The sequence below is a fragment of the Schistosoma haematobium genome, chromosome 4 (assembly GCF_000699445.3).
Source record: "Schistosoma haematobium chromosome 4, whole genome shotgun sequence".
Lineage (NCBI taxonomy): Eukaryota > Metazoa > Platyhelminthes > Trematoda > Strigeidida > Schistosomatidae > Schistosoma > Schistosoma haematobium.
In genome coordinates this window covers 14,263,828-14,276,619 of record NC_067199.1, presented here as the reverse complement: position 1 = coordinate 14,276,619, position 12,792 = coordinate 14,263,828, and the positions used below count along the sequence as shown (strand labels likewise).

Sequence of the window (12,792 nt, the reverse complement as noted above, 5' to 3'; positions counted from 1 at the left end):
CTGATATTTGGGTCGCTCCAGACTCTTTACAGTTACAACGGCCTCCAAGACATATAAAACCTTTGGTCAGAGGGTCAACTCCCATAATCCTAGGATGAATATCACCATGGCCACCGAATTTATCTTGTTTAAGGTGTTGAGGAAATCGAGAAAGAGCTCTTTTCGCTATGACAACAAATGCTAACAAAAGCTGTCACTGTCACAATTAATTGTTGGTCTCTCACAGTCGTCGGTAGAAAACACTTTGTTAAAATACTCTGACAAATCTCAAACTTTTGCAATATTATTTCTTGCCGATCTCAATGGACTTTCTCGCACCTAGATTTGTGATATTCCACTGCATCTCTGAGTTTGCCCCTTTATAAACGGTAACAACCTTTTGGACTGTTTTCACAATATGTTAGGTCCAAACTAAGGTTTGTGCTAAAGAATAACTGGCTAGGTGGGTTAGATACGCGCCCTTGCCCGGTTGAAACCAAAACAAAGTAAATGTGTAAAATGACGGTTCTAATAGTCATCATAAATTTAAATGTACATTTTTGCCCAAACAAATATGACTACCCAGCTATTCAACCAATAATTGTTCAATTATTCGAACCTAAATTACAATAAGGAAGTTGATAAAGGATGACAGAAAATCTATCCTGTCTGGATAGACCACGCACAGATTCGTTCAAAAGATAATAGTTGGTTGCCTTATAACACAGTGTTTCCAATTCTGGAAGAGTGTTTCAATCCACAATCAAAAATGCACGATTCCAGTCAATACAAGCAACACAATCAAAAGGTGGAACAAATCAATATGGCTGCTGCCAAGACTAGGTATCAAGTAAAACCACATGAATGCAGTTCAGGAAGAAACATAGGAACTTAGTGAAGGCGTAAGAAAAATAGAAACTATAATAAGATACAAATATTACCAACTCAAATGGAATCAAAAAGACTCACAATTTACAACTGAAGGAATCAATAGGAACAAACTGCAAGTGTAAACATGGAGGGATTTGCACACACAAAACATTCAAAATGGATTTTATATTGGCTTCTGGTTTGCTTGTATATAAGCCAAGTATTTCTGAAATATATGACCCAAAAGTGGAAGCTGAGATTGTGTTCTGGACTCAGTAGGAACGGGGAGGCACGAGCAATCAATGAGGACTCAGAGTCGACTCTAGGCTACTCTTACCGGTTAATTTATCATTGGTTTGGCACAGAGCCAAGGCCACAGAAACCATTGTTCCATCTGGCGATGTGGCCACGTGATAAAAAACCGGGCATAAGAATATGGCAAATGGTATATGTGTCTTTAAAAGACGTGCATATTTCAGAAATTTCCTAATTATGTGCAGCCATGTTTATATTACCCATTTGTTTCCCCTTCAGCTAAAGAAAACATTTGTGTCACACGTTTTGATTGTCGACTGGATTGTGGGAAAAGCAGAATTCGAGTAATTGCAAATGACATGTACTCGTCCCGTGCACATGAAGTGTGAGCACTCTGTTTTCTTTGGTCTATCCCATTAAAAGTGCTGTACACCTGCCGACTCTAGGATAGCATACTTGAACGGGTAATATTTGTTACCAATAAAATGTGTCTACCTTAGTAATACAGATTTTCAGTGTAGCGGTAAATAGATCCCCAAAATAAATAGCTTTGTAAGTTTTCGACATTGGATGCTCACCACATTAGTTTTAATGGACTCACCTAGCTGAAGGCCCTCGGCCATGCATCCGCACCAGATCACGAGTGGGAACGCTGCGCTCAACATCCCCTGCAATCGCTTACCAGATTAGATCAGACGATCCTCGATATATTGATAGCCTATCTAACATATCTTCCAACCATCTCGCTTCTGTCTTTTGATTTCACTTGGTGAGTACGCTTCACATTAGGTGTTACTGGTTAAAGCGTTATCAAATTCCGAATACCTGTGGCATCTTCAAGACGTTCGACATTTAACACTGAGAAAAACCCGACAATGGAGAAGGCAGGAGGGAAGAATTGAACTAATTCGAATTGATCGGACGGTGTGTTTCAGCGTCGCATACGTGGTCACTCTGTACAACTTGTTCTTACTCTTATGAAATATGTTCTTTCTCCAGCCTGAATCTGTTCTTCACCATATGTAGGTAATTGTTACGACACGTTGATTCAGTGTAGAAATGGATGTGATTTACACGTAAGATTAATCAGTAACATCATAACCAACGTGCAATTTGGGGATTATGTCCATTATTATTAATAATAATATATTTCTGCAAGGGCGGGTACACGCCATTTTTACAGGCATGATCTACAAATTACATTTATTGGTTGACAGTATGCATGTTAAATAAATATATTCTATAAAAATTAATACCAGTTTATTCCTTCAGATATATTGAGTAATCTTCGAAATATTCTCCTAAGTGACATCGCGTCCGCGTTACACACTAGATCCAATCTCGACCGTGACGGCTCGCTGATGGATCCTGTAGTCATTGAGAAAGATACTGTTTTAAGGCTACTTCAGCATCTCAAACCTGATAAGTCCAGTGGCCCCGATGATATTCATCCTAGGATTATGAAAGCCATATCAGGTGAAATCGCTGAACCATTAGCGATACTATTCGACATGTCTCTGAGACAGTCCAGACTTCCTAGAGACTGGAAAGACGCCATAATAAGTCCGGTGTATAAGGCTGGGAGTAGGGATTTAGTTAGTAACTATAGACCCGTTAGCTTAACTAGTGCAGTTGTGAAACTGATGGAGAAAATCATTCGGATAGCTGATATAAACTATGTTGAAGGGCAAAATCTTTTCTCCAGGGCACAACATGGTTTTCGGAAAGGCCTATCTTGCTTGACAAATCTTCTCATTGCACGAGAAGAGTGGGCTGCGGCAAAGGATCGGAATGCTCCTGTGGATGTAATTTTCATAGATCTAAGTAAAGCCTTTGATAAGGTTTCACACTCTGGTCTTAAATTCAAACGGAAACGTTTTGGAATCCATAACACAGTCGTCGATTGGATAAGTAACTTACTCCATGACAGGAGACAAAGGGTAAGGGTTAATGGGGCTCTCTCCTCGTGGGTACCTGTAAAAAGTGGGGTTCCCCAAGGCACAATCCTAGGTCCTCTTCTCTTTTTACTTTATGTAAATGAATTGCCAACTGTAGCAAAATCATCCGTTCTACTCTTCGCTGATGACATAAAGATTTGGAGACCCATACATAGTATGTCGAATAGAATAGTATTACAGGACGATCTTAGCTCATTGGTGGCATGGTTAGACAGGTGGTCACTAGAAGTAAATCCTAATAAGAGTGTAGTGATGCAGTTAAATAACTCTGATGAATCGTATGACTATACACTACGTGGATTCGTGCTACCCAAAGTAAGAAACTATAAAGACTTAGGAGTTATATTGAGCAATGATCTCAAAACGACTAGTCACTGTAAGGCTGCTGCTGCAAAAGGCTATAGGGTATTATGGTCAATTCGTAGGTCTTTCCAGTATTTAGATGATGAAATGTTTGGATTACTATACCCGATTTATGTGCGACCACATTTAGAATACGGGATTCAAGCAGCGAGTCCTTGTTTCAAATATGAAGCAGATATGCTAGAAAGAGTCCAACGACGAGCTACTAAGATGGTACAAGGTCTAGCTGGCCTATCTTATGAAGACAGACTGAGACACCTTAACTTATTTCCGTTATCCTACCGTAGAGTACGGGGTGATCTAATATTGGCTTATCGTATACTGAACGATGACCTTGGTATTAACATGTCTTATCTTTTGCTTCCGTCTAGAACCGATCATTTGAGAGGACATTCGAAGAAAGTTCAAAAACCGAGATCAAACTGTTTACGTCTGGAGTTCCGTTTCTCGCACCGAGTAGTGAATTACTGGAATTCCCTACCGGAACACGTAATACCAGCACCGTCTGTTAATATATTCAAAACGAGAGTGGACCTCCACAGTATTACAAACTGCAAGGATTAATATAGGTCGACAGACCTCCTATCCTTATTACTGAAGACTGAAGACTGACATAATTCTGTTAAAATTTCGGTCGCGCAAAGTATTTACGAAATGCAAGTTTTTAAGTTTATAGTTGTTATTTCCATAGGCTTACTTACAATGAGTTCAATAAGCAAAGTAATTCCGTACGCATTTGTTCTAGACTTTCAGCCTTATTAAACAAAATCGGAGGGCGGGGTTTTCGGGTTGAAGGTCGCGGTGATGTCACTAGACCCAAAGTACGCGGACTTACCATGGATTGTGAGTTCATTCTGTACTAAAATTCTTCCTTGAATCTAGGCTCACGGACAACCAGATGTCTACGAGGCTGGGGAGCTCCCGGAAGCAGATCAAATGATGAAGGTGAGGTCTGTCACGTTACCTATTTATTTTTAAGGAAACTGTCGAGGATACAATGTCGGCTAGAGAGATAGAAGTTGTTAAACTATCAGTATCAGAAGCACATAGACGATTTGCTGGCTGTAAGGTTGATTCTTCAAACGTTGGTCAGTTCTTAAACGACACGCAACTCACCCTTGTTGCTTAGACTTTTCCGACTCCATATCTGGGAATGGTAAAATTGGATATGCAATAGAAAGGGATCAGTATGATTTTGTAAGCTTCAAAACGTACTTTCATTCTTAGTTTTCTCCCGAGTCAAAGGACAAAGAATCATTTGTGAACAGATTCCAGCGTCTGCAAACTGAGACGCATCAGTTAATTAGTGACATACAATCTGTATCAGACCAAAATAATCTAAACCCAAAAGAACCTATTTCTACTGCTCAACTATTGTCGTGCGCAGAAATGTTATCTGAGAAGTTAACAACGATTAACCGTGACGAATTGTTTACGATATGCGCGGACTCATCTGATACTGTCGGTCAAACGTTGCATAGGTAATATTATCATATGTAACTAAATAATCTACCTGGTACACTCCTATTGCGAGATTAAAAGTGAGGTGCTGTCATTCAGACATTGAAAAAGTCGCTGTTGGATGTATACTTGTTTCAAACTCACAATAACAACTTGACTTAACGATTGGTTTATTGGTTATCTGTTTAGAGGACCATTGATAAATCAGTTGAGCCACTGGGCTTTGAGTCAGTGTTTCACAAGCTCACATAGTGCTCCACCTGTCAAGGATCACGTTTCTAAATAATCCACTCGTCATGTAGTGAATTCAGGTCGTCACATAGTGCTTGAAACTGTACATTGATACTGAGACACACCGTGTTATCAAATCAGAAACTTTACTTAATCATATGCCATTTCTTAAAAATTGGACTTTTAATAATCAGAATAACTTCAAATTGGTGATGGCGATGTGCTCATAATATACTACTTAACTGATATCACAAATGATACAAGTGATATTTTAGTAGTCATAGTCCATATCTTGTACTCATAATTGCGATCTTTTGCGTTGGAAAGCGTTTGTTTCCTGTTTTCTTAACACCCGACTAATGTCTAAAAGGTCAAAATAATGAAAATCCGTAAAACCCAATTGTTGTTCGAAGGTATGTAATTTCTAAGAAACTCCACATGCATTTAACCCTGATACTACGAGTTAATTGGTCTTAGTGTCTTCTTTGCTCCTATTAAAATTTCGGATTAAGAAACAACATGGATTCTAACCCATGATGCATTTAGTGTGAACTTTCCATACAGTGAAGCAATAGTGTATGTATATCTCAATCAGTAGGAAGTTTCTTATTCACCCTCCGAAGAGGAGACTTAAAACAAGCTGCGAAATGCTAGAATTTCAACTTTTACTTATTTAAGTATTACAGATATATTGTTTTACTATCATAAGCAATCCATCCAAGGTCCAGTCCTTAGGATGACATTCGTACTGTACCATCAGTCAATTGTTGGAAGACTTGGGTGACAAATCTCATTTGTGTCTGTTGGTATAAAAGCTGTTGGTGTACCTTATGATCGTAGAGCGAATTGGTTGCTGCATGTCAGGAAAAACTTATTTTGGTCATTCACACAACTGTGAACTTGTATGAACTAAATAGTACAAGCGTTCATTGAGAAGTACAGATTTTATACTGTTGATTTATTTTTACATGATGACAAAAACATAAGTATATCATCCAAAACCTCGTTCATGGATATTATTTCTAACATAAATAATGGTTGCCTGCCATATTAAACTTGCAAGTTTATCAGTCTATCTTTTAATTTCTAGTAAAATTTTGAGACAGATTGACGAGTTCAAACCGGAAAAATCAACTTCTAGGAGTCCAAAGAAGTCAAATCATCTAATATACGAAATATATGACCGAAAGAGCTCTATCCAGCAATCAGATGCTGAAAAAGTAAGTAACTACGCAGCTTCCTCGTGCTACTAAGTGGTTATAGTTCAACTTGCTTCACGTTCACAAATTCCCTGGTACAGCCGAGAGTAGGAAGAGTCAACTCTCACTGTCGAAATGTTCTTACATGACCACGTGCATACAACTACTGGCAGGAAAGTCCTACTCACTACCTCGCGGCAGGGATGTTGTTTACGAAATTGAGAGGACGAAAAGTAAATGTTCGGCGCTTTAACTGGGTTAGTGGATATAGAGGGTTCACCTAGAGAAGTTGGAAAGTTCTGATTCCAAACCAATGTTGCACATGGGCTACGGGATCCTGAGGGAAGAATTGTCGTATGAATCTAATCGTTGGTCATCGGCTACTAGGGGACTGGATCACTTTATGTTGCTCCAACACCTTGTGGATTAGACCTTTATGTCTGAGGTTCGAGGCCTAGATCCCTAAAAAAACCACCCATCTTGATTTGGGCTCCCGGGGCAATACTTCAGCACACACAAATCAATTGATTTGTGTGATGCATATATATTTGGTGCCTCCTAGTACCAATATTTGTATTTAACTAAATTAATTAGTTGAAGATCGATAGTTTGGTGAATATATGTAGTTGATTTTCCAGTTATTTCTGGCTTTTGCCAATTTACGTCACCGATGGCACAGGCAAGGTATCCGTCTATCAATTAAGGGACGAGTATACTGCGTGGCAGTTCGTTCTGTCCTAATTTACGGCTGCGAAACGTGATCATTAAGAGTAGATACTCGTAAGCTAATAATATTTGATCACAGATGTCTTAGAAATATTTTATTTATTTATTTGAACACAAATACTGGTACTAGAGGGCACCAAATACATATGCGCCGCACAAATCTCATTTGACTTGTGTGAAAGCTGTGATACTGCTCGGGTGCCCAAACCGGACCAGGTGGTTTTCTTAGGGGGCCACTCCCCGAGCCTTCGACCTGAAGGTCTGATCCACAAGGCAGTGAAGCATCGTAAGGAGATGCAGTCCCGTGGAAGCCGGTGACCAACGATTGGTTCATACGCCATTTGTTCCCGCAGGATACTGGAGCCCATGTGCACCATTGGTTTGGGATCTGGCTAAAGCGCCGGACATTCGCCTTTCGTCCTCTCATTTTCTCAAACAACACCCCTGACACGAGAAGGCAGTGAGTAGGACTTCCCTGGCAGAGGCTGTGTACGCGTGGCCGTGTGAGAGCATTTCGAGAGGGAGGGCGAGCCCACCCACTCTCGGCCATACTAGGGCATTTGGTTGATCTTCGGGTAATTAATAGTGAAGTTAGACGCAGGGTATTAGGGAACGATGGTGAATCAGTTGATGAGATTGTGAATGTTCATCGACTGAAATGGTTGGGCCACGTATTACGTATGCTTGAACACCGATTCCCACGACGCGCAAAGCTAACTGGTGTTGAGGACGGTTGGAAGAAAGTTAGGAGCGGCCAAACCAAAACGTGGCATTAGTGCTTGAAGTCACTAACTTCAAGTCTTAGCCATGTTGGTAGATGCAGACCACTTGGTTGGGGTCCGCGTGTCTTTCGTAACCAATGTTTGGAGACTCTGGGTGACATGGCTCAGAATCGATCACAATGGCCTAGGTGTATACACTCTTTGTCTTCCCTTTACCCATGAAACTAAAATTATTTCATATCTTTCTACGAACTAACTTTCTTCCTGTACTATATCCTTATATGCAATCTTCCCTTTATTTATTACACCATTGAGTTAATTGCTTCTATGGATTTGGTGTTCATCTTGCTGTGCTAAGGAGGTGTGGCAACTTGGACCGATGCACATGTGCCTGGTCCTACTTTGTAACTGACTGACTGGATAGAAACAATCATTTTTAACTACAAATACCGTAACCGAAATTTATTGTCCCCAATAACGAACTAACTGGTCATATATATAACAACAACCATTAAAGGCGATTCATTCAGTTCAATTTTGGTGATGTAATAGTTGACGCAACTAAGTATTCATCTTCAGGATGTATCTCATTCACTGGGTGCTGCTTCACATAATAATATATAAGCGGTGTGATATTACCAGGTTACCAAATCAAAACGTCTAAGACGTTCCAAATGTGAAGATTGATTGGTGTACTTTATGTACTAAGCCATTGCTGCGGAGTTTCAAAATGAGTGTGAAAGGTTTACCGGTAGTAATTTCTGAGATCTTTATCGGGAATCTGGTTTGAGGATATTGAGAAAGCATAATAAAGCATTCAAACTGCTGCTGAAAAGGTAGTTCTATTCATTCTTACAAAAAGAGCATCGACAAAGTAATTCCGTTTAGTGTTTGAAAAAACTTGTCGGAGGTTATATCGAACAAAACTAGACCCGTTTTCAGATTCGATTGAATCTATGTTTGGATCAACATGTTCTAAGTAAAGTTTTCCAGTACAGTAAAAAAGTGTGAGACTATAATTTATGGACGACCTTTGAGCGACACTAAAGTGACTTTGCGAATGTCCACCTGCTTGCTAGGGTTAGATGAGGAACCCTTATGAAGAACAAAAATTATGATTCGTAGTTGGTGTTTAGGGTTTCATCACGAACTGACATCCGCTCAAACACTAAGACACTATTTAACTAAGTGGATGAATGAATTTTATGCCAAAATCCAGGACCTGTGATTTTAAATCTGATGGTTTTATATTGAACTTGTCTAAACATATGGCTTTGCAAGATCCTAAAATTAGTGTACAATTTTAGGTGGCTGATATCGATCGTCGGATTCATCGTATCGAAGCTCTTATTGGCCAGCCAGATCCTAACAAACTCACAGCTCTAACAGCAGATACAACTACTCATGGTCTTCTAGAAGCGTGTTCGCGTCTGTCCGCTCGTTCGTCGTTATTTCAGCAGGGATATCTTGATATGATCGAAGCTCGCTTAGCATCATTGCAGGGGAAGTTACAAGCTGTTACTGAAAAGCGAGAGGCTATCGCGGACTATGATATGCAAAATAAAGTGAGTTTATGCCTTGCGTTGTGTTGCTTCAAAATGTCACCCATTTGCAATATGCTAAGAATGAGTTCTGTCTAGTTGTAAGGGATCATCATAGTTTTACTTACATATAAATTGGTCGAACTGTTAACTGCGTCCATCGCTGTCTGAAATAACTTTTCATAATTTGCCTGTACGTTTTACTTCCAAATTTATGGCTGACAGTTTCTTGTTCGAGAAAGTAAAGTTTTCAGGTTAGCAAAAAACTTTACTGTCAGTTAGCCGTAGGTATCATAGAACTAGACATATTTGCTCTAGTTCAATTCATCACATCACAGCCAAGGCAGGAGGATAAAACTTTCAAGATCAGTACCAAAGTAGGAGTAGTATCAAAAAAGATATGCCGTAGAAAATGTGATCATCAAGAAAATAATGAACCTACTTAATAGGAGGTACTAAATAATTTTAAAAGGTCAAAAAAAGACAAAAGATGAATGAATCTGTTTCATTGTGACAGGATGCGGGGTCCATCTTAATCTAAAATTTCTTCAGAAAGCGAATCCAGTATCGTCTTTTCATCCTCCTACTATACTAGCTTAGAGAAGTACATGCAAATTATTAAGTATATTTCGAAGTGATTGATATGGTGTATCTACACCATCTGCATTATTAAGCACTATTGTGCAGTGGAATTAATATTAGCCTATTGATTTCGAAAATATGTTATTCTTATATAAGAACTAAACAGAATATAGTATAAGGATTCTAGTTTTTTTACTTCTATTAACAGATTTAATACTAAAATTCAGTTTAAAAGCTTTCAAAACTAACGTGGAAAACTAAATAAATTAGAAACAAATCTAGTTATGCATATTTTTGGTATTTTTAAGTGAGTTATTGTATTGTTTGCTATACTACTAGCGTTTCCACAGGATATTTTTAACAGTTGAAATTCTACCCACTTGGTAAGTTCGCTGATTAGAGATTACCAGTAGAGCTTAAGGCTCCACATTTCTTTTTAACCGAATTATTGAACAATAACTAGCTATCTTGCTGAGTGACGACCGAAAGACTTCATAATATGAACAAATACACTTATTATCTAACTCTAGATCGCAGAACTTTACGAACTGGTAAAGAAATGGAATGACGTGGCCGAAAGTCTACCTGTGATTGTAGAACGACTTAGCACCCTAAAATCACTACATGAAGAAGGTAAGCAGAACATATGATTTGACATGTAACTTATCTTGTTCGCTTTCTGAAATTCCTGTTTTGTGTTTACTGTGGGAAGATGATATAATGGTTATAACAGTTGGACCGCACTTCGTGTACCTCGGTCTGATCAAATAATTGAGTCCTTACAAAAAATAGTATGACTTAAAATAGAATACGTAACCCCCTACCTTGGCTCTTGAGCTGGATAGCCAATTGTGTTTCTTGAATGACTCATGTAAGCAACAGATCTCGAACTGTTCAGTTGAATACTAATACCACTTCACACAACTATCACTTTGATTAAACCTGAAATTTTACAAAACCTAACCCCACTATTTGATTCAAAACAGCAAATGTAAATTCCGATTACAAAATAATATCCAAATGCAATATTAGAAAATATTTTGATTGGAAAGCATCGGGACTCGAAAGCGAATGCATCTCGTCAGACCTCACAGATTGTGTATTATGTGTTAAGTTGGGCAAACAGGCGTAAGTTTTAATCCAAGTGAAGAGTTGAGTACATATTTCGAAGCTCATATCCTTCAGTCAATTATTTAGATGACATCCGTTTGTGTTGGGTTTTATATCTAACATTTTGTGTAAAAGTATACTACTTTACTTAAGAACAAAGGCCATTCCGCTAGTCAGTTGCATCGCTTTCGATATTCGTTTATTTAGGGCCGTGCACCAACAATTCGGTCTCGTGAGAACTTATCAACAGACCACCATCCTGGATCATCGCGTTCGATCTCTTGACTAATTCTCTATCCATTTATTCCAACCACCATAACATGTACGTCATAGCACAGCCACATGTTTACTACAAAAAGCTGACTAAAACACTTCCTGTTTGCAAAGTTAACATATTGGAAAGAATAAGATCATCACTTGGACCTTTAATCAAGCTTAATGTCAAATTTTAAGCAGTAACAATGGAAAGTTGAGTACATACAATCACACATTGGGAGAGTAGTCTAAGAAGACTATACACTACTTCGTGAAATTATTTCTGGACTGAAAGTCTTTATTACATTACATACTAGGTACGATAACAAGATTAGTTTATTGAAGTGGATGGGTACATTAGTTGTTAAATAATTCGATTACTAACCATTTGATTGCAAATTTGAACCTCTCTTCATCTATCTTGGTTTGGGCAGAAAAAGAGTATTAACATCCATAAAACTGTAGTTTCGCTTAAGGCGAAATACATGTAACTATGATTCATAAGCGAGTAACGCTATTCTTTATTGAATAAGTACTATGAACACTGTTCATCTCATCACAACTGGTCATGTAAAACAACTACCTATTAAATAACATTTGAGCATATTTTTCTACTAACCTGACTTTTTCCATAGTAAATCATATGATAATTCAAAACAATAGTTGATTTTGCTAACTCTGTCAGATACGTTCATTCCACTATTTAAAAATGAAGACTGCTCATAGTAGGAAGTACCTCATTTATTTATATATTACTGATTGGTAATATACTTATCAATCTACTGACCAAACGTAATCATTTGTTACACTTTCAGCTTCTCAATTTAGCCAATCTCTGTGTACAATAGAATCAAGTCAAAAAAATGTGGAAGGAAGTTTATCTTCGTATACCAAACTTTTAGAAGAGGTAGCTTCATCCTACATTAGTTTCGTTTTATTTCAGGTACAAAACAATGTTATCAAGAACATGGAGGTTATAAAGGACAACTTCACCACCATAGAATCACATTTTCCAATTAGCTCTAAATAAATAATATACTGAGTATACTCGTTGTTGGAAACATTCTTCTCTTCATTCAGTCTTACTTTTGAAACAATATTTTTTACGCAATGGTTTATTGACAACAACTGGTTTGTGGTTTTTAATTACATTCATTATAATTTGAAATCCCATTTTGTCTTCCAGTTCGTTTTGAGACCACTTGCTTAGTAAAGACGATGTGGTTTATCTCAAGTAGGTTACCCGAAACACGAAAACACTAAATTGTCGTATTCAGTAATAAGACTTCCAGTCACCGTAGAAAAGTACTGTTTTTTTTTTTAGAATAATCTGCTAGTTGACGTAACACAGAAGGAAACTTAGAAGCAAAGATTAATTAATGTCCGTTCGCGTTTCTTAATTATAAATTTTGGCATATACTGTGAATGGATTTCAGCTGGAACAACCAATTAGCGACACCCCTTACTACTGCTTTCACATAAGTATGAAAATTCACCCTTATTTTCTTACCCCATGAAGTCAATCCAAAACATGGTTTAA

The 12,792-nt window shown here is 38.1% G+C and overlaps 1 protein-coding gene across 2 annotated transcripts; it reads left to right on the top strand.

The window, feature by feature from the left end:
• The first annotated feature begins 4,178 nt into the window (after positions 1–4,178).
• Positions 4,179–12,420, top strand: DCTN2_1 (Dynactin subunit 2). 2 transcript variants are annotated; one of them, XM_051215742.1, is made up of 10 exons: positions 4,179–4,268; positions 4,308–4,370; positions 4,405–4,513; positions 4,555–4,622; positions 4,653–4,906; positions 6,208–6,337; positions 9,072–9,329; positions 10,418–10,520; positions 12,068–12,159; positions 12,196–12,327. In XM_051215742.1, the coding sequence occupies exons 1-10, from the start codon at positions 4,230–4,232 to the stop codon at positions 12,280–12,282; spliced, it is 1,203 nt and encodes a 400-aa protein (XP_051066274.1). In that variant the 5' UTR covers positions 4,179–4,229; the 3' UTR covers positions 12,283–12,327. The 2 variants fall into 2 exon arrangements, with proteins under 2 accessions (XP_051066274.1, XP_051066273.1); XM_051215743.1 differs by having other exon boundaries at positions 4,555–4,906; positions 12,196–12,420.
• The last annotated feature ends 372 nt before the right edge of the window (positions 12,421–12,792 follow it).